Raw genomic sequence first — 26152 nt, 5'->3', positions numbered from 1 at the left:
ACAGGATTTGAAAACTTGTTGGGTACTTGAGAGCTGAATGAAGGCAGGAGACTTTGTGGGTTTTTTCAGAGAAGGTTATTGTGAGCCCTTTCAGTCTTCTGTGCTGGGAGAAGGAGAGGAAAGGTATTTAAATTTCTGTTTCTTGAGAAGTGAAAAGTAAGTCTTGGGTAATTGTTTTATGAAGGGATCCAGCTTTTGTGTTTCCAGTATGTAAGATAACTTTCCGATTTCCTCTTTTTATGATTAAAAAAAGCTTTTATTTTCTTCCTTTTTGGATGTTTTTCTTTTCTGCTCCTGTAACTGCTGATCTGTTTTCCTGAAGGTGGCATGGTAGAGATGGAAAGATGCTGTAGTACCTTTGTGGTGTCCTGTGAGAGATTAAGGGACAGCAGAAATGTTCTGATTCTTGGTGTGCAGCGCTTCGCAGTGGCTGTGCAGTGAGATTGGCGAGTGTGTCAGGCCGTGGTGTGAGCAGGTTGTGCACGGTGGCACAGGAGTGCAGGCTGGCTGTTCTCACCCTGGGTGGTGCAGTTCAGGGCTGGAACGTCAGCTTCCCAAGTGTGCGGGCTCACGGGAATCTTTACTGCTGCTAAAAGTGATGGCACCCAGTAAAGCTGCTTACGCCTCTGCAGGGTGAATATTTGTGTTTGTGAACTGGCCCTGTGTAACTGCAGGTGATGGGTTGTTTGATCTCATTGCATTTTTTAATGATAGAGCAGCTTCTTCTGAATGCAGGTGATTAATTTGTTCTAGATCATACTCAGCAGTTCTTTGGAGAAAGGGTCTATTCTGCCATAGTAGGAGCATTATTTCACTGGAGGAGTTTTGGAGTTAATTAAACATATGATGAGGCTGTAGCTCAAAAAACAGAGCTGTAGTAATGTGAGTACAAGTGAATGCTGGTATCACAGGTATTACTGCAGCCTATATCTGCTATTTGACAGAAATGCTACAAGTGAAATAAAAGATTATAACTTCCTAGGGCATTGCTGAAGTTATGTAGCCTGTTGTAAAGTTCATATCAATGAATGTAAAAATGTGGCATCTTGTCTTTCCTCTGGCATTAGCTAGGACATAGAAGGGTGTAGGGTTTTTGGGGTTTTTTTGGTGACAATCTAGTGTCTCTTTTATTGTTATTTAAAGTTTAACTCTGCAGGAAAGTGAACAGGAAGTAAAATAGCCAGAGTACCTCATAGATTGAAATAGTGAGGAAATTAGAAGCAGGTGATAAGATAATGTAGGTCAGTGGTGATTGAAGTATTGAAACAGAAGCCAGAAAATCTGGAATTCTGCTTGTATCTGTCATGGTGGTCAGATATATAGCTGTGCTAATTCTTCTTCCTACATCTTTTAGCCGCTAAAAAATAGGGAGATATTTATTTTCTTTTTTGGCAGTTGTTGAGGTTAATGTTTGTACTGATTGGGAGCTCAGTGTGTCTTTTGAAGGCAGTTCAGGAGTTGCTGCATTTGGTGTATGTGCGCAGTTGTGCAGGAATGGGACACCTCATGCAAAGTGCTGATCTGTGCTCTGGGACTGCGCTCAGTCAGCAGGGAGTGGGAAGGGTCTGCAGTTGCTTGGCAGTGGGATTGGGTGGGATTGGTGCAATGTCCTCAGTCTCTGTCCTGCCTCTCCTCTTCCTCTCAGCTCTTGAGCAGCACTGAGCCTTGCTTCTTGAATACCGTTGTGCTGCATTTCTTGTTGGTGGGTTGTTTTTTTTTTTTCACTGTAACTGGAAGTGGGACCATCTCTTCTTCCAAGACTATTTTTAAACTCTGTTTTGGGATACTTTTTTTCTTATTTGACCTCCCCTTCTGTCCTCCAGCTGTCTCCACATAAAGCTAAGTGTAACTGTGATGCCTTTTCTTCTGAGAATGCATTTTGAAGCCCCCTGCTGACTTAATTGTTTTCTGGTTTTCTCATGTTGCTTTGTAGTTCTCTATTGCATTCAATAGGTGTTTCCTCATGAGAGACTGTCCCACTTAGCATGTTACATGGTTAGTTGCTCTTTCTCTCAACTTGTTTGTGTTGCCTTTGCCCTTCTTGATGATGGTGGTGCTCCTTGCTTTGGTGTTTATTGTATAAATAGTCATAATAATTTAATATTTACTGTTATCTGTATAAATATTGATAATACGAGATAATATACTAATATCTCTGCATATGTTGACACCCTCATCTCTACTTGGAGAGTACGTTTTTAGTTTTACTGCTAATATAGTTTTCTTTTTAAGTGTCTGATAGAAGTGGGAAGCCGACTGGTAGCAATGAGGAGTTGAAGCTATCAGTGTTGGGTGTCAGCACTGCAATTACTCCTTTCATGGGGTCTGGACAGATCCTCTGCTCTTGTGTGTACTAGGCTGGATTCAGTTGCACTTAAGCAAGTAGGGGAGTTCTGCTATTGATTTCATTTGGGAGTTTGGTCTGGCTTTAGTTGTGTAACTTCCCAAAAGCTGGGGTTGCTTGAGGAGTGTGATTGCTTATGCATGTGTTGGGGTGGAGCAGCTGGAGTTGTGTGGTTTAGATGTGTTCAAAATCTATGCTGCTTCAGGCTTGGGGTGTTTACTAGACAGAACCAAGTTCAGAAATTCTATTTACATCAACAGCTGTAACTTGGTGTGTATATCACCACAACTGAAAATACAGACCATTTCCCAAACAGTAGATCTCTTCTGTGAATAATTTCATTAATTTTGATGGCCTTTATGTCTTAATGTTTCCAGAATTCAAGGCTAGATAATAATGGAATGTTAAAATGTTAAATGTCTGATAATTTGTCCTAAAGAAGTTTTAAAACAACTGTTATTTTTTAAAGTTTTATTCTCTTAGAAACACATGGGATATTTTAGACGTAGTTTTCAGAGGACATGTTCTCAACTCAGTGTTTAAGGACTATCCTTTGTCTTTACTCTGCAATTCCTGATAGAGGAATAAAGCTTAAATATAGCACTTGAGCATTTTCAAGGTGGGTTTTGGTAATATTAGGTGTGTGTTGTAAATATAAAAGGTGACCCATCATATTTGAATGTGACTGTATTCTAAGAGAGACTTCTGGTAAAGGTCTATACTCAAATGTTTTTGGTACAATGGCCTGTTGAATAAAATCTTTAACTTTCAAATGTGACAAGCTTCACTAGTAACAGATCATAAAGAGGAAAAAACAGTGATTTATCAGTACAATTCAAAGGAAAACTAAATGGTGTAATTCATGAAGATTTTTGTTGGGGTTTTTTTTCACTTTTGTATAGTAGGAATGAGTTACACAAAGAGAGAGAATGCCTTTTTATTAGTTCATGGGAAGGATTCCTGAATAGCAGAGGGAGGAAGATTACTGAGGCGACACCTTTCCTAGTCTCTGGATTTCTTTCATTCAGGAAAGAAGCTGGAATTCTGTTTTCTAAGGAGCTTAAACACCAGCCACCTATACAACTTGAACTAATCTGAATTAGGTCTCTGACTCTCTCAGAAGTTTGGATCTTGATAGTATGTTCTTCTGAGGAGCAAGGCTTTTGAAATTGGAAGAGGGAAAGCGATCTGAGAAGGTTGAAGAATTCTGTGTGCAGCACTACCACATATTGTAAATGTTAACTAGTAGGCTCTTTTCAAGTATTCAGAAATCATCCCTGATTTTTGGAGCTTGTAGTTAGCAAAGAAATGGCTGAAGGAAACTCCTGTTTTCAGCCCAAGGAGGAAATAGGCAAGAACTTCTACAAACTGCCTTGTCATTTATGTTGATGTGCAAAGGAAAAAAGGATGTGTCTGCACTGGTGAAAAATGTTAACTAATCCTGAAGAACAAGATTTGCTACTTTGGAGGAAGTTCTAAGGGGCACTTAGGCACCAGCTAAAGTGAAGCTCCACTGTCTGCCATTGCTGGATGATACAGTTATCCTCCCATTGTTGCAGTAAAGGTCTGTTGGCATTGTAATAGGCTTAGGAATTGCTGAGACTAGGTAAATGTTAATCTCTTCTGTAATGTTTCTCAATTTAAGTGTTCTCATGTCCAAAGTTTCTTCTTATATGCAGTAACTACTGCTTATGCTTACTTGAAATGTCTGAAACTCAAAAATGTGATGAGATTTCCAATGTATTAGCATGCAGAAGAATCTTAAAGTCACTGAAGGCAAAGAACAGGTACCTGATGCAAGATTTTTTGATATTGAGAGAACATTTTCTTGTGGAGGGGAAGAAAAGACAATGTGCTACATTGTATGGGAATTACACTGTCTTGAAATACTGGAAGAGTGTACACAAGAAGAGCTCGAGTTTCAAGGATAAACATGTATGTTGATTTGTGAGGGGCCAATGCTATTTACATAGATGGGTGCAAAACCTTTTGTATGGGACGGATTCAAAGGTATATTAAAAGCTGAATGATTTGATATTGACTAAAAAAGAAGTATTTAGTTGCAGCACAAGGCTAGAAGTGCCTTTTCTGAATATTGGAAAATAAATCACAGCTCTGTCTTTTGTCCTTTTGTAATCCTCTATCGGAGCAGTTCTAAATTTTTCTGTTCTCATCAGGCAGGAAGTGGGTGTGTGAGATACAGTTGCTCTCAGTCCTTCAGGTTAGACTGTGTAACTGTGTTAGTTGTTACACGAGTGAGAATAGCAGGAAGCCTCAGAAATTGGTTTTTGGGTCTTACTCACGAGTCCTTGCTTTCTGAAGTGCTGGTCTCCTTGCTTTCCTGTGATTGTGAAGTGAGGAGAAAAAATAATCTTTACAGTGTGCCTTTGTAATTCTTTATTTATGCAAAGGCATTCGTAAATACTGACTATTCACTTTTTTCAGTATCTGAATGATGTTAGAGCTTCAGTTTGTTGTCATTGTACCTGCCTTCTTGGTGAGACAGGAAGACCTGCCTAAACACTGGAGAAGGATGAAAAAAAAGTATTCATAAAAAGTTGTATTTCACGTATATAGTAACGTTGTTGAATTCTGTTTTTCCATTCACCAGAACTATTTAGGCAGTATTTCATTTTATTTTCTGTTGTCCAGGGCCAAGCTTAAGATGCTGAAGCCTTCCATTGGCATATCTACAGAAAGTTTTTGGTCCACTGTCAAGGGAAGGAGTGGGTTTGTACAAGTCACAGGCTGCAGATATCAGTGTTTAGCTGTTTATAAACCTTCAGATATAGAGTGAGAACAAAACAGCTTGTGGTATCAAAACAATTTGTTGGCAAACCTCAGTTTGTTTGCAGGTTATGTATTAGTGTTTCAAAAACTTTATAAAGAACACTTCCTTTAAAGTAAAGGTGTCAGTCATGGTTGTAATAGCTAGACTAGTAGTAGCCACTGCTTATCTTCTTGGGAACAGCAGTGTTGTAGATAAGCTTAATTAGGATGCAGAGCCGTACCATAAGTGTGGATTCATGCTGGAGTGAACCTTTCACTTTTTTTCCAGTCCATCTGAGGTCTCCCAAAGCCGCATGTTCTCAGTGCTGTCTGTCTATGCACAAGCCAGACTGATGTGTCTGGGGACTGCTTTTGGGAGGAAGGGGGCAAGCTGTTTTGCATGCGCAGGTTGGTGCACTGTGCCTGGGATGCCAGTGTGAACACAGTGGAAGGACTGGACTCACCTTTTTCAGCATGAGCCTGCACATGAGGGATCTTAGTGATTATGAAATTATTGCCTATGGGCTGCAGAGGAATGTTTCTGCAGTAGCACTTTTATCTTTGTAACTTTTGCCCAATTTTCCAACAAGAACGTGGCTTATCGAGATGAGTTTAGAATTATGTGGTATGTGTGTATAGTAGATGAGTTTAGGCTTAAAAATTCAGCACTTAACATGGACGGTTGCCACCTAGGAAAGAGATTTTTTTGCGTTTACAATACTGTTGTGTAAAACACAAGCTGAGCACTTTGCTGCAATCAAAACTCCACAGAGTGTTACCAATTTTCAGGAAAATAATAGTGAGGCAAAAAAATAGAAGGCATTTTCTATAAATACATCAATATTACATCTACCCCTTAAGTGCTACATGCAGCCTATTGCTTTTCTTCCCCTATTGTATTTGCAAGCGACCCCCGTGGCAGGGAGGAATGATGCATCTGACTCCATGTTCTCAGAAGGCTAATTTATTACTTTATAATACTATATTATATTAAAGAATACTATACTGTCCTAAAAATACAGAAAAGATACTTACTCAGTGCTAAAAAGATAATAATGAAAACTTGTGACTCTTTCCAGAGTCTCGACACAGCCTGGCCTCAATTGGCCAATGAGTGAAAACAATTCACGCTGGAGACCAATGAGGCAATCACCTTTGGGTAAACAATCTCCGAACACATTCCACACAGGAGAAGCAAATGAGATAAGAATTGTTTTCCTTTTTCTCTGAGGCCTCTCAGCTTCCCAGGAGAAAAATCCTGAGGGAAGGAATTTTTTCAGAGAGTGTGAGTGCCACATTCCTCTTGAGAAAGGATGCAGAACTGTATTACACGCAAGCATGGCAGCAAATGTAGTGGTCATGGAAGGGCTTGTTCTGGAGATGGATTTCTTACTTCTCCGTGACTATTTCTGTTATACTTGTTAGTGCAGCATGAGCGCATAGCAACCATTAATTTATTCATATCACAGTAATGTGAGGAAGTGGTGTGAATTCTCATGGAGAGACAAGAGTAAGGATTAATGTGTCCAATAGTCTTGATCCTGCACATGTCAGCATTTTGGGACAAAGTTTCCTTATGCAGGAAGAATATCTCTACTCTTCCACTTTCAAAACTAAATGCTTTGTGTCTCTGTAAATCCAAGCTTTTTAAAGTGTGAAGATGGGGAACTGAAATATGAGGAGTCTACATGGTTTGGCTGAAGGGGCCTAGTGTAGGTATGAGTTTGTAATTGGGACTTGGAGCTGCCTTTGTCTGGCTTACTGTAAGGCCACCTTTACTTGTAGATGCATCTCTCTGCTTTTGTGCAAGCAGAAAGTCCCCTGTTAGCTCTGTGTCCCAGCCCTCTGTTCAGTGGTATCATGTAAGCCAGTTAAGTGCAGCGCCTGAATGCATGTCTTTTTCTTATGTGGCAGGGCTTAAACTGTATGACACAGTGTTCAGGGGGAATGGTGACCCAGACAAAATCTGTGGCAGATTGGCATGGCAGCTTCTTACGAGTTGGTCTGATACCTTAACAGAAGGGCTCAGTTCTGTTCCCAAGCTGGCATGGATGAAAGAAGGCTGTAAAGATGTTTATATAGTCTGAGCTCCCTGAAAGTTGGAAGTCAGCTTTGGTGAGCATGAACTAAAAAGTTCAACTGTTGAACATAAATCCTAAAGTTTGGATTCTGTTTGACAGCCACTTTCCTCTTAACAGGAACTTGGCAGACTAAATTGCTCTGTGGGTCAGATGGCTCCATCAGTATTCCATCTGATGAGGTGAAACAACTCTGTGTTCTTGTATATACCTATCATACCCGTACTGCCAGACAGTAATGTCACAGGCTTGTTTGTTTCAGAAAGGATTGTTCTAATTGGGGTGTAATAAAAGGATGATGTAAACCTGATTACTTACATTTGAAGCAGGATTCTCTGAAATATCCGCTCACCTAAGACTGCTCTTCCATTTGCTTTTCTGCTGACTTCCACACTTCTAAGTGTGTATGGCACAAGTTAGCGGGACTTTTGAAGCATGGCCATCTGAAGCACTTAGATGAAATCTTGTGCAAGTTGTTAAACAGAGTTGCGTTTTGTAGAGGATTTCTGTCCCAAGTTGTCATGGTTCTGGGATCAGTTCTCTTTGGAGCCTGGCTTTTCTGGAGAGAGGTAGATGATGTGAATATGAGAGTACCTTGCAGAGTGCTGTTTCTGCCTGTTTCAGGTGGGGAGTCATGTTATGTTCATTTGACATCTGGCTCAAATTGGAGTGATTCCGATTTCTAGTATTCTGGAAGAGCAGATGTGGGGTACAGTGAAGTTCTCAGGTTCTCAAGTGTACTCTTAGCCATGCTACTCAGGTAGCCTACATTTCTTCATTCTTTTACTTACATAATTGTACAATAAAAAAAAAGAATACATGGAAGTGTGAGACCATTATGAAGCCTTTAGAGATAGTAAAAGTTTTACAGACCTCTTTCTTCTTTCAGAGGATGCCAGCCCCCATCAGACTGCGGGAGTTGATCCGGACCATCCGGACAGCAAGAACCCAGGCAGAAGAGCGTGAGATGATCCAAAAGGAATGTGCTGCTATCCGGTCATCCTTCCGAGAGGAAGATAACACATACCGATGCAGAAATGTGGCAAAGCTGCTGTATATGCACATGCTGGGATATCCTGCACATTTCGGACAGGTAGGTTAAAATGTAGTGCCTTCTGTGCATAAGCCAGTCTGTCTTCTGTGTTTTGGGTACATTAACTTGTTCAGAGCATTCCTAGGTGCAGTTCTGCTGCCCTTCGGGATGTTTTAGGTCTGTTTTCACATATGTTCTGAACCTGTATTAGTTAGTTTAGATTTCATTAGTGAGATTTGCTGTTTGGGGGTTACATATTTTGTTTTGAAACTTGAGGTTAGTCTGCTTTTGCCATACTGTCTCCTCCTCACCATCCATGTTTCTGCAGAGCAGTAGTGCTTAAACCACAGTCCAAGACATAGGGATGTTTTTAGATTGGATCAAAATAGCACCTTGGAGTTCTGTCTCTGAAAAATACCGCATACTTCAAAGGAGGTTCTATACCCATTTCTGTATAAAGTAATGCATTTGAGACAGAAAAGAGCTGGTCTGTTCCTGGCAATCAGAAGTTGGTGTTCCTTATCCCCATCTTAGTGAGATGACATGGAGAATGCAGGTGTGAGTTTTCCATCTCTTGGCTTATTTTTGATGTGCTATTTTTGACAGAAATTATAGGAAAGGGAGACAGGAAGATGGAAGCTCTTGATCTACAAAGTGTCCCTCAGGTTAGCTTTGCTTAGTCTTTGGGGCATAGTCAGTTTTGCTTAGAAATCGGTAAACGTCCTGTTAGTAGTAATCTAACCTAAGTCTTCAATAAAGCTTAAATCAGTCAGATCAGTCAAATCAGTCAAATTGTTGTATCCCTTCAAGTAGCTTCATGTCTTGTGTGTCTGTCCATTTGTGGTTGAATTTACCAGTCCTAATATGTCTCACTGAAACAGTAAGCTCAAAGAAGTGAAAACAAATTGCACATAGTTAGGATTAGTGAGTTTGGGCTCTGCTATAGTATATGAAGTGCCTCATCTTACTTCTGTATTATTGGATTCTTCTCTCAGGGTAAAGAGTTCTGAAAAAGAGCAAGTGAAGTTGTGTATTATTCTGTTCTAAATGCTTTTCATAGCTGGGCTCTCTGGTCCAAGAGAGAAACTTCCTGTCACGAAAATTAATTATCTTGGAGCCTTAAGAATAATGAAAAGTGTTACAAAATATCATCTAGAATTTCAACATTTGGCCTATGTTAAGAACATGATTTAAATTTCATTGTTCTATCTTGTTGCTCAAGTATTGAATCCCATCCAAGGAAGATTATAATTTGCCATTTTGTTTAATGATTTAATTTACCATTACTAAGTAAATTTACTAATTTACCATTGCTAACTAAAGCAGAAATTTCCATTTTCTGCTTTGGTTACTAATGGTAAATTCACTAGTAATGGTAAATTTCACTAACTTCACATTAGTGAAAGAAGGCTAAAGCAGATTGTTCAGTATCTGTTATTGCCAGGCTTGCTACATCTTAGAGGATACAGTCTCAAGCTACCTCAGGGAAAGTATAGGTTGGATATTAGGAAAAAATTTTCACTGAGTAATAAAGTACTGAATGCTCTTCCCAGGGAGGTGGTAGAATCACCATCTCTGGATGTGTTTAAAAAAAGACTGGACGTGGCACTTGGTGCTATAGTGTAGTTGAGGTGTTAGGGCATAGGTTGGACTTGATAATCTTAGAGGTCTTTTCCAACCTCATTGTTCCGTGATTCTGTGATCTTGAAAAGAAAAGTCTATTCTGACTATTTGGAGAGCAGAGTACTTCATTCAGTGCCCTTGGTTCTCTTGTAATTTATCAGCTGCATTTTCAGGAGGGAATAGGGAGGGCCCAATGCTGAAAATGGTTTTGACAAATATTCTGTAAGAGAGTGAGTTAGAGACCTTTGCATGTCCTTAACACTTTCCACTGGAAGGAATCTTTCAAAGCGCTACTGTTGTATAGGAATGTATTTTGTGTGAGCTGGGGACCTGTTGAGGACTCTTCCAACAGTGGAGTCTTGCAGATTGATAGTCCTGCAATGTAGACAGTAAGCTTCTGAGGGTGATAGGTATATATGCAGGAAAGATGTTTTGCTGAAAAACAGGAGAGCCACAAGTGTTGTTACAGTCTCTCTTAAAGCTGTAAGCAGACAGCAGCTAACAGTGTGGGTAACCAGGAGTGAGTGGTTGATCTACTTCTGTCCAACCCAGGGCTCCTCAGCTTTGACCTGGGATATCTTGTACACAAGTATGATAATGAGCCTGTATTTAGCCAGCGCATGCTCATATGCACTGGATGGCATGCTGTCTCCTGAGCATGTGCAAAGGCTGTTTGTGCAAGTGTAGAAGTCGTCGGACAGCCTGGACAAATGGTCAGATAACTTTATTATTGTCACTGTTTCTATTTGAAAAAAAATTCTAGTTGGAAGAGTGGCTATGTCTGTAAAAGTTGGGTCAGTTGTAGTCTGGTTACATGCCAGTAGTATCTGTTACAATAGTGATGTAGCAGATTTTAATTGTTCCTTTGATTGAAATGGATTTAACAGTATCAAGATTTTTTCCACTAATTACACCTAGTAAGAGCTTCAGCTCATCATGTTTCTTAGTATTGCTGTGCATTAATCTAGTTTGCATGTACTTCTATACAAGTGAAGTAAGAACTCATCAGCCTTTCATGGGGTAAATTTCACTAATATATTTTAAATTCAAAAGTACTAGAAATGTACCTTAGAGTGTCTGTTGCAGTCATCAGTTTTCTTATGCTCTTCCTCAGTCATTCATCTTCTGCCTTCACTGGCTCTTACTCTGTAGCTTAGGTGTCACCAATTTTATGTTGCGTTTTTGCGGAGGATTGTATAAGCATCTTGTAAACCCAGGAAAGAAGGTCGTTTCAGAGGTGCATTGTTCTCTTACAGAAAGCACTGGAAACATGAGAGCTTGATATCTAGTGGTCTGTACGTCATCTGTGTCTGATCTTGGGCGTTTGGGTGAATTCAGTTATCTCTGAAGAGGACCTGTCTTATTTTTTCAGAGGTGTTTATTCGAGGTTTTCATCCGATTTAACCTTGCAGACTTTCTTTCAAGCCTTTTCTTCCCAATTTGTCATCCTTGCTCTAGCTGGACTTTCACATGTGAAAACAATGTCAACAGTTGAGTGTGTGTTCTAATGCCATGTGGTCACGAGAACTTGCCAGACTGGGACTAGGCCATAGCACTTTCTTTCTCTGGCACTTCAACTTAAATTTTCTTACCAATATACTGTGCAACTTTACTCTTGTTGATGTGTGTGTTTCTTGCATCTCACCTGTTCAAGCTTCTGTCTAGCTGGAGCCATGAATTCCTTTTCCTGACACCTCATAACTTTGCCTGTGCATGCCCCCTTTGCTATGGATCTGTTGCCAGTTCTGTCTCCTCCTCAGACCTATTGTGTATGTTTATTTGCTGCCCCAGCTAGTAAAGCAGACTTACAGAAATTGTTTGCGAGGGATAGCTCTCTACTTCCCTGTCAGGAAAGTAGACATAGATTACGGTTGATTAGTTATCTGTTGCAGAAAACTATTTTGGTGCATTGTAATATCAGAATATCTCTGTGGTGGATGGTATTTGTTTTTCAAAGTGTCAGATGTAAAAATGAACTGGCAATTAAACTTTAAATTAGCAGAGTGCAGATAGAAACTATGTGTGTTGTTTTGGGAATCTCTTCTGTGTATTGATCACAGTTGCTATTTCTACAGGGCGAAAGGGAAACTTGTAGTGGCTAGAATGCACATGATTTTAGTAAACTTCTGGTGTTCCAGAGATTACAAAGAAGTATAAAAACGTAACTGTCTCTGACAATCTACTTTTTACCTAGCTAGCAAGTTAGTTACAGATCATAATAAACACAACCTGGTTTTAGAGTCATAAAATCCTAGAATGGTTTGGGTTGAAGGGTCATCTAATTCCAACTGCCATAGGCAAAGACACCTGCTAGTCCAGGCTGCTCCACGCCCAGTCCAGCCTAGCCTTGAACACTTCCGGGGATTAAGGGGCAGCCACAGCTTCTGTGGGCAGCCTGTGCCAGGACCTCACCATGCTCACAGCCAAGAATTTCTTCCTAATATGGAACTTAAACTTGCCCCTTTTTCCATTTGAAGTCATGACTCCTTGTCCTATCACTACATGTCCTTGTTTTGGCAGCTTACAGAACATTGATCCTCTTCCTAGTAGATAAATGGAACCTTTTAAGTTTAGTTAAAAAGTTTCATGTGCATATCAAACATGACTCATGAACTAGATTTCCAGATCTTTACTATTTTGTGTTTCCTGATGTGTCTTTCCTCTCTGTCAATGTGCTATTATTTACTTTTGTGATCTGACATTAACCAACATATCTGGTATATCTGAGGTCATGGAAGACCATCAGTGTCTGGCCACTTCAAGGCACCGGAGCTGCTAATGACCTTCCTGCTGGCTTTGTTGGAACTTTGGGCAGGTCATTTAATATTTCTTGGTTTTCCATATCACCAAAATGGAAACTGAATACACCTTTAAAAGTGCACTCTGAGATACATACATTACTACACATCAAAATTCAAACTGTTTCTTCTCTAGCTAAGAAGTAGTTTTTAAGCTAATTATGTCTTTTTTTTCTTCTTTTTTTTCTTTTTTTTTTTTCCAGTTGGAGTGCCTCAAGCTTATTGCGTCTCAGAAATTCACAGACAAACGCATTGGGTATTTAGGTGCCATGTTGCTGCTGGATGAGAGACAGGATGTTCATCTTCTTATGACCAATTGCATCAAGAAGTAAGGGTACCACCTCTCCATCAAACCATGATTTGAGGTTTCAGTATCAGAAAGTATCCTTCTGACAGTGATACTTAGAGTATTTTAGGGTTTTTCCCTTGTGTTAGAAAACTGGTGCCTTGAAATTATTGTATGCTGTTGACCATAATAAGACTGTTGTAGTAGTGCTCTGTATTGGGCCATCCTTTCTAGCTTCTGTAGTGGGAACAGAATAAAATTACATTGGTTTTGAAGAGGCATATTTAGCAAGCAACACACGTCCTGTGTGTGTTTGCTTCTGCTGACAAGCAAGGCAGCAGCTTGGGATGTGCTGTCATTTTGCTGAAATCAGACAAGGGGGTATGGGAATTACTATTTTTTTAATACTTCTCTCAGCAAAGCAATGTTAAAGTGGGACTTTTTTACATCATAGTTTAGTGGGTGACGATGAGTGTGTTTTCTTTTCAAGATAGATTGGAGCAGGTATGGAACAGCTGGGTTCTGGTTGACCTACCCCAAGATTGTGTGTGGTGTACCTGTTTTTATTATTATATACTATTAGCACATAAGTCTCTCAGATATTAGCACGTAAAGTATTGATCTTCAATTAGACTGTAGCCTCAAAGTGCTTTAAAAGAAACTTGACAAAACTGTGGGCCTGAAGACCTGCTAACTTTGAACGTAGTGCCCAGAAGACAAGATTTTTGTCTAAAGATCTTTCATTGCAATGCTGTACCTGTGAAGTGCTTCCATTAGAACCAGGCTGCAGGTTAACAGCTCTTTTCATTGTTTATGCTACAGTGAATTTGGTAAGTGTGTAATGAGTTTGAACTGGCAATGGGTCAGATGGAAGCTGAGCAAAAATGGTGGACAGCTTCCCACCATCTCCTGGGTTGTATATTGCTTTCTCCTTCAGCTTCTGTATCTGCCATTGTGTCTTGCTTTTATCTAGACATTAAGGGATTTATTTATGGCACTGTTTTTCACTGTTTCATAGCAAGACCCAGATTTTTGAGATGAGAAGGAAAGCAATCTCTTGAAGCATGTACTTGTGATACAGCTTTATATAGCTGCCAAAAAATTGTTAAAGGAAGGAAACAAAAAAACAACTGATTTAGTAGCATGTGCTACCTGTTCCTTCATCTGCATGTTGCCATAACTGCTTCATATTACAACCAGGATGCTGTCTTTCCATTCCACAACTCTTGTGTGTTGGGTTCAGAACCACTTCTTTCCCCAGCTCTTCCATCTTGCAGTCCCCAGCTCCCCTTGCCTCCCAAACCAGGAGCTGTATTTTTTACTGTCTTCAGCATTGGATCCTGGGTGCTGTGTCAACCTTAGTACCAAACACAGAGGAAAAGTGGTGTAGAATTTGATTTTCAAGGCTGTTGGGATTGCCATGTAGAAGCTATGTTGTCTTGTGCTTAGTGTGACATTGTAGCTAGCCTTATGAATAGCATCTCCTGTTAGGTAGTTTAGCTTTTTAGTGACCACTTCACAACTTCCTTAGGTATATGAATAGGAAAAATTGCTAAACAGAATTCTTGTATGAATTATTTTCAAGGTGTGTGAGTGGTGGGGTTTGTGGTTTTTAGTCAGGACAGAGAATACTTTTTCAGGTTTGTCTATACTGTGTGGTTTGTAAATGCAGAAGCTGAAGCCTGTTGTAGAACATCTTTAAACTGGGAAGCCTGTTGTAGAACATCTTTAAACTGGGACAGCCCACAGTGTCACTGCTGGTCTGTACTTTGCATGCAAGTTCCAAAGCTAAAACCATTTGAAATGGAATTCTGTATAGTCTTCCCTCTTCTCAGCTCAATCCCCGGATACCCTGACAGATCAACCTGATAGTTATACCAAGTATTTTATCTTTTTAATTGAGGATTCTGAGTATAATTAGATGCAAACCCTGTGGTACATGCACTCAAAGCTTCCATTGCTCCCAAGTCGTGCTCCCACAGAGCTGTGATTCCAGAAAATTCTTTTGGGCCATGTGTTGCTGGATAGATGACTCTAGCTGTAGATGCCCTTTTTTGTGTATTCAATTTCTGTGTGTGCATGCTGATTGACTTTTTTGTTCTTGTTTACAGTGACCTTAATCACAGCACGCAATATGTGCAGGGGCTGGCACTTTGTACTCTTGGCTGCATGGGTTCCTCAGAAATGTGCAGAGACCTTGCAGGAGAGGTGGAAAAGCTTCTCAAAACTTCCAATTCCTATCTTAGGAAGAAGGTACTTCAGGAAACTTTTGAATACTTTGTTATGGATTAAAAGGCAAGATTGATTGAACACCTTGCTAATATCTGGAACATTAGATGACTATCTGAGATCACACTGAGTGAATATTTTCCCAGTGTGCAAGATGGAGCTCAAAACTCCCTGAATGTTAATAGCAGGAATGTATGTAAGCCTCTAGAAGATAAGCCTCCAATTGGCAAGACAGTTGCTTCTGTTTTTGTACTCTCTCCCATAATGTTATTGGTGGTAATGTGAACATTTGCCCCCTCGTGGACTCAGTCTCAAAATTCTGGTCACCAGTTTGATTTATCTTCTCAGATAAGAGAAGACTCTGGTTATTAACAGTGCAGGCTGGTATCAGAAGATATGAACCTATTTGATGTCTTCTGTTGATGATGGTAACAGTAGTATGAGAACTAGAAGGGTTAAGGTTTTGAAATGGACAAACACTTATAAATTGTCTCATTCCTGCAGCAAATGTGCCATAGCATCAGCAAAGTATGATTACCCCTATTCTTTTAGGTTTATTTATTGATAAGTCTTGGCGAGAGTGTGAAGCAGTAAGATATAGCAAGAGATGCATTGTTACTTCTTTGTCTAGTGCTGGATCTAGAGAGAGTTTGGAGAGAAAGCAATGCTAAGAGGTCTTGCTGTGTTCTGGAAAGAGGCACTTGATTTTCAGGCAATTGCAAGGAATAGTGTCTCCTGTTGCTTCTCCATCCTGGAAGAAATAGACACGTGTTTTGTTAAAAGCCCCTGGATATGTAGTTTTATTTCTCATAGCACCCATCACCTGCAGGAGGAAGTTGTTTTTTGGGGAAGGAGGAAAAGTAAATAAGCCATAAATTTACAGTGAGTTTAATTATTTGTTTCCAATGCATTATCTCCTTCCCAGAAAGAAGAAGACAGGCTGAAGTAGCCCTGTTAAAGCAGAGCTGCTTTGCAGATAATAGCACTTGTTTTGTGAATAATGTAAAAATGAACCATTGCTAGGGGGAGTATTAGTTTGTAGTTCAGTGCTCTCCCTTTATCGAACTCTCTTTTGGAATGCTGTTGAGTGACACTTGCAATAGAGAGATGGAAAAATGTCCCAGGCCTTTGTTTATCATGAAGATTGTTATAGTGCCCACTGTGCTAGATATTCCCAAAACAGGTATTGTTGTCATTGCAGTGTGTACTAACAAGTGTTTTTCCTATCCAGGCAGCACTGTGCGCTGTTCATGTCATCAGAAAGGTGCCTGAACTTATGGAGATGTTCCTGCCAGCCACCAAAAACCTGCTGAACGAGAAGAACCATGGTAATAGCTGAGACTGTACTTAGCAAGGCTAGGCCATTCTCTAGAGGATAGTGCATTTGCTACCTAAGCCTTTTGTTTGAAGGGAACTTCAGAGGTGTATTTGTATGATTTGTTTCTTTCCATTTCTACACAGTGAATGCAAATGTCATTTAGAAGGAAGAGATGTGTATGACTCTGCTAATCAACAGGACTTTAAGATGGCATAGGTGACAAAAGGAACTCTTTCATTGTGTTTTGATACACTTCAGAGTGGGTGAAATAGGAAAGTTTGATTTTTATCCTGGACACTGCCTAAAGTGACTCTAGGGAAATGGCTTCTTACGTTTGGTGGTATTATTTTTGTGTAGTGTTTCTTTAAATGGAGTTCTGAGGCCTCCTGAGGAAGGTGACATAAGGTCAGCTAGGCAACCCAAATCAGAAGAGAAAATCAGGAAGTGTGAGGAACTTGACACCCACAATGCAATTAACACATGCTGTCCTTCTGGAGTCTTACGTTTGTGTAGAATCATAGAATGGTTGGACTTAGAAGAGACCTTAGAGGTCAGTAATTCAACTATGACTATTACTGTATCTTTAGTATGCGAGTTTCTGCAGACCAAATCCAATTTATCTCCTGCCTTGGCCTTTAATTGCAGCTTTAAGACAGGAGCACATTGTTATGTGCCTTTCCCTTGGACACAGCTGCAAGCACAAATATCTGTAGTACTAGATATGATATGTTGAATTCAAAAATGTTTTTAAATTATTTTCTGTTGTTTTCTTGTGATGTTTATCAAATGTCTGGAGCCAGTGGAATGATGCTAAATGGAGATACATTATTCTTTTCCCCCTCCCTCACCTTTAGGTGTTCTTCACACATCAGTTGTCCTCCTCACAGAGATGTGTGAGAGAAGCCCAGATATGCTTGCACACTTCAGAAAGGTAAGTGTGAACTCGTAGTATTGCAAAAATTAATAATAATGGCCTTCTAGTAAAATCCTTACAATTGTTTTGGTGAATAATTTAATGATACTGTCTGTTTGATAATTTATTTATTTTTTAATCATTAAGTGTGGGAATTTCATGTGTATCTAGGCCTAATCCCCTTCAGTAAGTGGTTAAGTTACAAACAGTCAGTCTTAAGATTGTGCAGTATAAAACTCATCCTAGAGTTAGATTTAAAGTTGGGTTTGATGGTCCCTTAGGTTTTTCCTCAGTCTTTCTATCTAATTGCATGGTCACACTGAAATCACAAATGAAGTAAACATAGAGAGTAAGATGAAAAACTGAAGCTTATACCAACACCTGAGTGCTTTAACCACAGCTACACAGTTATATGCACTCAGTTCAAAAACACCAGTCTAAATTCCAGTTGTATAGATACCTCATGACTGATGTATAGTACACTACACAATTTTCCGTTTTAATTTAAGGGTTTGAGAAGCAATGTCACTCTTCTTCCTCTAGTTAGGAATGTTTGCTTCCCATCACCCTCCTGACTTCCTTATGTTGTTTGCTGTAATTTGCTGTATTATTGCCATGTGAAAGACTACTGATAGAAGAGCATCTGAAAATTGCCTTGATTGTCATTTTAAATTCTTGATCAAAGAAGGAGAAATTGAACAAAGCTGGTAGAACAGAGCAAGCCATTTGCTCCTTTGAAAAGTCTTAAAGGTGTTGTTTATTTGCATGCCCATTTACTTTCTTCCTTGACTCGTCTATATCATTAGAGATTTAAAACTGTACATTCTTTGGTGCATTTTAGCATTTTGGCTTGTATTTTCCCTTGCCTTGATTGTAAATTTCAAAGCAGGAAAAGAAGTCAGATGAGGTTTATTTTGCAGGTACCATCCCTGCTACTAATTGCTTGGTTAATATGATAGTTGTGAAAAGAGAGAAGAGCTGAGTGCAGAAAATTTTGTTACTAGGGGCATTCTTGCTAGCTATTTCTTGTAGTTGTTATGCTGTGAATGGTATAACATTGACCTATCCCTAATGCTTGCTTCGTCTGTTTTGTCCCTTTTGTCTGTTTGGAATCCTGCTGAGTTAGAATGAAAAGGTAAGAGTTAATTTTTCTAGATGATGCATGCTTGCCTTGAATCTGTAGATATTTGTCCCTTGTGAGGCAGTACCTCTGAATGACAGAGCTGTGATTGATGCCACATGCTTAGATAATCTGTTCTTGTCTAATCTCTTTGTGTGCTGATCTTGTCACTAAACTTCCACATCCATGGCAGCCCTGAATCTCAGTTGTGGCCTTCTGCAAACATCAGCCTGCTTTCCTCAAGCCTTCCTTCATTTGAGGAATACTTTATAGATTTTTTTTTTGTGCCTGTACAAGTTGTAGCCCTGGGCTTTCTTCTTACCACAAACTGGGCTTTGTGTTTTGTCTGAATCATGGGGCAACTTTGAGTGATTCCCAGAAAGGAGCAGGACAGATAGGTAACTGTCTGTAAGAGGCTGTAAAGGCTTTCTGTGCTGCAAAGAGCTACCCAGTCCAACTGCAGTGCTGATAATCTTCATGGGTGTAATTTGTATTCCAGAAGATGCGGGGAGGGGTGGGGGGGTTGGCCCTCAACCAGTCTCCATGGCTGTAATGTTTCCTTTGTTCTGTCCTCAGTCCTGATAATTCATGCATGTTGGAAGGCAAAGCAAACATGAATAAGGATTCCAGGAATGCTCCGCTTGTGTGCTGCTATGTTTGGAGGGAAGATGTTGCAGCACCCTTCTGTTCCCTCTTTAAGGCAGATACAGGAAGTTCAGGGTTAAGTTTTTGTTTTTTGGAATGCATGTTTTCAGAGGAGTTTGTAGTTCCTGAAGAGCAAAGGTAGGAGCAAAAGGAGATGACAGGGAAACTAGGCTGGTTTTCTTCATACAGTATACCACAAATGTAGATTTACTACTTTGAAGACACAATATGGTGCTCTGGTCCCAGCTTCACTGTTTCTAGTTGTGTCTTAGCCAGGCTGTAGGTATTCATACAGCATCAGCTCTAGGTGTGCAGGTTGAATTTTGCAGAAGAATCCAGAGACTGACTTGCTTTCAAATACAAGATTTGTTCTTGGACCAGTGCTTCAAAGCTGGGATCAGGGAAACAGCAGTACCCTAACAGGACAACTCTCTTCTTCACAGCTTGTTCCCCAATTAGTTCGTATTCTGAAGAACCTTATCATGTCTGGATATTCACCAGAGCATGACGTGTCTGGGATCAGTGACCCCTTTTTGCAGGTAAGGACTGATGCAAACAGTGACTGATAGCTTTAATTCTAGGACTGTGTTTTGAGCCTTAAGTGTGTGACAAGGTGGTTACCTGTGTTGATTTTAAGGCTTTTTTGGTCTTCCTTTGAGCTGGTTGTGCAAATGCTGTTCATCTGCCCTAGTGAATGACACCTGCCTTAGTTTAACCAGCAGTTGTAGTGTTGTCATGTTATGTGACAAAAGAGAGAAGCAGCACTTACTGATTTTTGGAAGGCTGTGCCTGGTGGAGAGGGGACACTGAAGACTTCTGGCTAGTGGGAAGAAAATAAGCACAGCAGAAGCCTGTTTTTGTTGATAAAGTTCATAGCTGGCATAAGCATTTTGCTTAAGAGTGGAAATCAGCAGCTTCTTTTGCTTTTTTGCCACTATGACCCCATATCAAACAATGCTATCCAAGCTTTTCTTTGCTTTGTTTTATAAAATAGGTACGAATCCTGCGGTTACTAAGAATTTTAGGGAGAAATGATGATGATTCTAGTGAAGCAATGAATGATATACTTGCACAGGTAAGGTCTGCAAGGTTGATGATTGGTTTAAACTTTCTCTTAGTTTCTTAATAATTTAGGTTCTGCAGCACTAATGAGGATACAGCTGCTTGCCATGCTAAGTGAAATTTTGTTGAAAGAGATGCATGTTCACAAGTGTGGTGCTGTTTTGTAGGGGTTGGTTATTTTTGCTGCCTGTTCTGCAGAAGAGCACAAAGGGGATCTGCTTTGAATGCATTGAAGTTATTTTGTTTCCTCTCTCCAGGTTGCCACTAATACAGAAACAAGTAAAAATGTGGGAAATGCCATTCTCTATGAAACTGTGCTGACTATTATGGATATAAAATCTGAGAGTGGCCTGAGAGTAAGTTGCCTTTGCTATGGCCTTTGTTTTTTTCCTAGAATTGTATTAGAGTAATTTGTGTGGAGGACATGAAGCAAGATTGTTTCACCATAACACAGCTCTGCATCTGTCTCTAGATAAGTTTGTAACCTTTGCAGAAAGGGTGTTTGTTTTGGGGGAGAGAAAGTGTTTGGGTTTTTTTAAAATAACAAAAATTAAAAGGCAAAATTTCCTGCAGAGCGCGTGTCCTGAGTGCGAGTGAGAGCCTGCAATGCATCCCTTAGCATTTCCTCTGCTTAGGCAGCTTCTAGAGCTCTTTTTGGCTAAGAACCGCAATGCTAGTTTTGATGTGTTGCCTTTGAAGTCACCATGAAATGATGAAGATAACCAGCAGCCCTTTTAGATCATTGACCTTCCCTAACTCTTTCTGCAGGTCTTAGCCATTAACATCCTAGGCCGTTTCTTATTAAACAACGACAAAAATATTAGGTAAGTTGTACAAAGTGTGTTTTGACAACACCCAATTTAAAATGTGTGAGAAACAATTACACAAAGATGACGCTGAAGTAAAACTTTCCAGGAGACCCTGTTGGGATCACTGCTCTTGGGGTTAGTGTGGCTGTTGAGCTTGCTTCTTTCTTGGTGTGTTCTTTTCTGTGTGCAAATCTTACTTGTGGCCCTGCCCTTCTTAGTTGATAAGTTGGAGTGTATGATCTATTTCTCAACATGTGATTTCTTAATCAGGTCCACATTTTTTCCTGTCTTGTCCCAAGTGGTTTGTGATGCTAATCTTATCAGAGTTGGCATTGGAGATCTGATAAATTAGGCAAAGACTGATTTTTCTGGTTGTGTGCTGGTGGCAACAAAGGAGTTTAGTTCTGCTCTGGTCACTATTAATCAGGATGTGGAATTGCTGAAACTGTTAGGATTGAATACCATCTCCAAGCAGTTGGATAGCAAATCATGATATGGGTTTCAGACTCTAGCCGTGGAATTTTTACTGATGCTAGTTTGAATGTAAGATCTGCAGAGGTGCTTGCTTGTCTAGACAGCAGTGTTGTTAGGCATGTTACAATTTAGTGTGGTAGCTCACCTGTGAAGGTAGGTCAGGGAGTCCCCTACAGGATTTCCATTCATTACTAAGTGCAAGAGAATCCTATTCTGTTGCAAGATAAGACTAGGTTTAGGGCAAAGGGACAGTGTCTGTGTATAGAAATTAAATGGCTACTGTCAGCTGCTGATGACCTTATGTTCTGTTTGCAGATATGTAGCTTTGACGTCATTGTTGAAAACTGTGCAGACAGACCATAATGCAGTACAGCGGCACCGAAGTACCATTGTGGACTGCCTGAAGGATCTGGATGTCTCCATTAAAAGGTAATCAATCAGATTATCAGTGAAATAGACTCTTGAGGTTGACAGTCTGTGGAAAATGAGCAGAGCATAGGGGAAAATGACAATAATCCCAGGGAACTGTAAATGAGACTACTGTGAAGGTATAATACGGTTCTATAATTCAAACATGATAATGAAGATGTACTTCCAACTTCTTTGGAAAGCTGCTGTTAAATTTCATGGGGAAAAAAGAAATTGTTTACCTGAATTTTTCCACAATACAGTATCCGTGGAGATTAGATTTGTGTGCTCTCAGCAAGATGGAATGCCTCTGTGCACTATGATTATGATCAAAGCTACTCTGATGTGCTCCACGTTGCTTTTCTTTCCCAGATGAAGAGTCAGTACCATGTTGTCTTGGAGCAGTGTTAAGCCATCCAAATAATGTATTCTTAGATGTATTATGGAGTAGTAGAACTCAGACTTCACAAATTGTTTGAGCAATCAGTTAACAAACCAAATCCTTTTATCATTCTTAGTGTTAATTTGTCATTTAAATAGTGGTGTGTTGCTGCTTCTCTAGGCATTGGGAAAGTTTGCAACCTTACTTCTCACCAGAGAAATACTTTTTGTCTTGTACTTTGTCTTAATTTCTTCCAGTTTTCATTACTTCAGTTATGTTCCTTTTACTCACGGTAGTGACTCCCTCCTGTTTCTGTCACTCATGGAAATTCTTGAACTGTTTGGTCTCAGTTTGCCCAGCGTATGTGTAAGGCTGCTCTTCTAAACTGAGTCTTTCAGCCTCTTGATTCCCTTGTTCTTTATTTCAGAACTCTCCTCCTCTTCATTATTCTTTCTGTAACTGGGTTGCAAAGAAAGGTCTGGGCTCAGTGCAGTATACAGCATGCAGTGTTGGGGACAGCAGCATTTTTCCTGTTGTACTTCATAGAATCTCTCTGCTCCAGGCCAGAATTCCACAGAGCACTCATCATGTGAATATACCTTCAGAATTGTTCAACCTCTTCCATCTGCTCAAACTGATTCGATACACTCATTCTTCAAACTTATGCCCATCTTTGAATCAGCTGTAGATTTTTTAACAGCTCTTCTCAGACTGTGTGTAAAACAGGAAAGAAATTGTATTTGTCTTGCTTCTGAAACTTACTTTGAACTGCTATGTGTACTGGGTATCATGTAATCTCTTTTTACAGTTGCAATCTATCCCAAACCACAAATTTGTGTCTTAAATGCTCAGCAAGTCAGGCTGCCATTTCTGTGTGGTGTCAGAGCCAGCATGGGGCTCAACTGTGAAACAGCAGAGCCTTATCTAGATTATGGGTAAAAGGCAACAAAAACATTTTATTGGCACCTGCTAGGAAAACACAGGTATGCTACAAACAACTGAGCTTCATGTCTGAGTGCTGTTGGAGGATGAAGCCTTTGAGTGATCCATCAGCAGAGCACAATGTTGCCATGCTGACACTCGTGCTGCTGACAATGCACTGTCTTCAATGAAGCATTATATTAAATGAATATATGTCAGAGTCCCCAGGCAGCAGGTTTCAAGGACTTGAGGGACTTGCTTTTTGTTATCTGAAGCATGGCCTCTGCTCATCATCTTGTAACTGGTGCAGTTCATATTTGGTCCATGTAGTGTGATTCAGAATGGCTTTGCCATTTAATTAAAGTTTTTTTTTTTCTGCTTGATTTGATTAAACTACATGCTTAAGAGTTTGTGACAGAAATGAAACATGTAATATGACTGAAGGTAAGCAATTATGTACTGAGATAAATGCCTGGTATGAAGAGAACATTGTATTCCTGCACCACTGCAGTATTGATATATCTGCTATAAAGTGACTGAAATTTTAAACGTAAGCATGGAAAAGTTGTAACCCAGTAGGGACAGGTGTAAGGGAGTTGGGAGCTAGTTGGAAGGATGGAAACAGTTCTAATAATGGTACAGGTCATCAGTTAAACACAGATTTAAATGTTAAAAGGTAGCAATTTAGTTTGGTATTTCCAGCCTAATTCTGAATATCTCCATATTTTTTCAGTCCCTAGGTACTAGCTGGGTAAAAAGCAAAGTAACACATTTACAATTCACCATTCTGTAAAAATCCTTATTACAATAATAACTAGGAAAATTTAGAGAAGTAGTGCTGTCTAGATGTTCTCAGATTCTTGAGAACAAATAGTGTGTGCCCAATGCCATATTAAAATTCACTCAGGGTTATTTAGCAAGCCTGTTTTAATGCATTTGAATACAGCTGTTTCAAAGTTGTTCAGAAATCAATCACATCTGAAGTTAGTAGTCTTCATTCAAAAAAATGGCAGAAGAATGAGAGACCTGTGTTAAAGTCAACTACAGAAGCTTCAAGTAGAAGGGCCTGGGACTAGCATCTGAGCTCTCAATGAGCACAAAAAGGAAGAGCAAGGAGCTAGTACTCTGACTGCTTGTGGTGTCAGCACATCTGTGGTGAGGAGGAATGAACAATACCAGGGTAAATTTGGGTTCTAGAAATCTTATACTACAGTACAAGAAGCTTTACTGTATCCAGTTTATTCAACTGGATACAGTCAAGCTTCTCAGTTAATATTTTAAATCTTGACTGCATTTGAATATCTAATATATGGAATTGGAAATAGGTCTGTTCTGGATCCCTGAAGGTGGAGAAAATATGCTGTGGCATGCTTTAATTGTTACAGTTGCATGTCAGAAATGACCAGTATTCAATTGCACTTGGACAGTCAGATTTTAATGTTGGACTCTGGCTGCTGAAGGATATTGCTAGCCTTAAGCTATCTCTAACATATGGATAGATGTTTCTAGAGCATCCAGTAGCCCCACTCGCCCTTAATGTTTTGGAGTGTGGATGTTTGTCTGCCTATAAACAAAAAAATACTGCGCATTAAATGTGGAGGGCTGTTCTCACAGGATTAGTAAGTATTGATCTCTACTTAATTAAAAGTTAAATGCATTTTTGTAGCTAGATTTCAGGTTTTTTTACCTCCTTCACTAGGTGAAGTTACTCAATTGGTTTTGTCTCTTGCCCTAGGCGTGCGATGGAACTGAGTTTCGCTCTTGTTAATGGGAACAATGTCCGTGGAATGATGAAGGAGTTACTGTATTTCCTAGATTCTTGTGAACCAGAGTTCAAGGCAGACTGTGCATCTGGAATATTTCTTGCAGCTGAAAAGTATGGCTTTGTTTACTTGCTCATAATTTTTGGTACATCCTCAGGGTTGTGAACACCTTGTGTGTTGTTTCTCTCCCTGCTTGGTCCCAAGAGAGAATGTGTTGATTCATTTCTTTTCTGTTCACTAATTTTCGTGCGGTTTGTCAGTTGTAGCCCTCCCTCAGTATTGATGTTCTTCCTCATGAAGCAGTGGGCCGGGAAGTATCTGAAAGGGGGGGCGGTTCTGATGATGCTGGGTTTTTTGCTGGTGTTGAAGACTGGCACATACTGCTCTAATTTGTTTTCTTAATTTTGTCAGATATGCTCCTTCCAAGCGCTGGCACATAGACACAATTATGAGAGTCTTAACAACGGTAAGTGAAATTGCCTCTCTTGTGTGCGACTACAGAAAATTTTCTTAATTCTGGAGGAAGTTGGAAGTTGGAGATGATTCTAAAGGCTAGCAGATAAATACTAAAATGCATAGAGGAAGTGTACTTGTGATAGTCACGTTTACTGAGTTTACATATTTCTGACTGAGTAATCACTGAGTAATTTTTTGGATCACTGAGTAATTTTTTAGAAGAACTGTACTATTTCAGAAACACGCGAGAGTAACTGTGTAGCAGTGTTTCTACTGCAGTAATCACACTAGCATCTAAGGACACCTCTTGTGCTGTCTCATTCCAATATACAGCCCTTTCAGAGGAGAGTGAATGTAGCCTGTTAATGAAACAGTGTCAACAACCTTCTGGTTCACCTTCTTTGGGTTTAATTATTACACTTTATGTACTTGAATTTTTCTATAAACATCACAGCTGAGGTGGAACTGGAGCAATGCTTTGGCAACTGAGGGAAGAGATCTTGTTAACTGTGGTAGGCAGTGTGTTCTGTGAGGCAGAGGAGTAGGAAGAGATTTATCAGTATAACTGTTCAAATTTGTGAAGTTCAGCAAAAAGTAAGTCTGGCTGGGATGCTCTTTTGTCACCTTGTAACAGAGAGAAGTAGATTCGTCTTCTGAAGTGAGAATTTCTGTTGGAAGGTTGGCTGTGAGAATTGCTCTCAGATTTTACTTTCTCCAGTAA

At 39.8% G+C, this 26152-nt stretch overlaps 1 protein-coding gene and 1 non-coding gene across 6 annotated transcripts in view; both read left to right on the top strand.

Annotated features, from left to right (window-relative positions):
- The window catches only part of AP1G1 (adaptor related protein complex 1 subunit gamma 1), a 39420-nt gene that overhangs the window by 1910 nt on the left and 11358 nt on the right, over positions 1 to 26152 (top strand). For 4 of the 5 annotated variants that reach the window (XR_005626250.1, XR_005626249.1, XM_039696478.1 and 1 more), the window contains exons 2-14: positions 8081 to 8284; positions 12849 to 12973; positions 15043 to 15184; positions 16392 to 16488; positions 17333 to 17409; positions 18518 to 18526; positions 19600 to 19695; positions 20151 to 20231; positions 20476 to 20574; positions 20987 to 21042; positions 21817 to 21930; positions 24948 to 25088; positions 25387 to 25441. Coding sequence is in view for 3 of the 5 variants with exons in the window: in XM_039696478.1 (XP_039552412.1) it covers positions 8084 to 8284; positions 12849 to 12973; positions 15043 to 15184; positions 16392 to 16488; positions 17333 to 17409; positions 18518 to 18526; positions 19600 to 19695; positions 20151 to 20231; positions 20476 to 20574; positions 20987 to 21042; positions 21817 to 21930; positions 24948 to 25088; positions 25387 to 25441 (1293 nt within the window). In the remaining 2 variants the exon portion in view is untranslated. The remainder of the gene's footprint in view (positions 1 to 8080; positions 8285 to 12848; positions 12974 to 15042; positions 15185 to 16391; positions 16489 to 17332; positions 17410 to 18517; positions 18527 to 19599; positions 19696 to 20150; positions 20232 to 20475; positions 20575 to 20986; positions 21043 to 21816; positions 21931 to 24947; positions 25089 to 25386; positions 25442 to 26152) is intronic. The other variant, XM_039696477.1, reaches the window with a different exon arrangement.
- LOC120496287 lies at positions 23306 to 23392 on the top strand. The gene has a single exon (XR_005626269.1). It is a non-coding gene; the product is annotated as a small nucleolar RNA SNORD71 (small nucleolar RNA).

This window comes from Passer montanus, unplaced genomic scaffold, assembly GCF_014805655.1.
Source record: "Passer montanus isolate IOZ18808 unplaced genomic scaffold, ASM1480565v1 scaffold98, whole genome shotgun sequence".
NCBI classification, from domain to species: Eukaryota; Metazoa; Chordata; class Aves; order Passeriformes; family Passeridae; genus Passer; species Passer montanus.
This window is presented reverse-complemented; position numbering and strand designations above follow the sequence as displayed.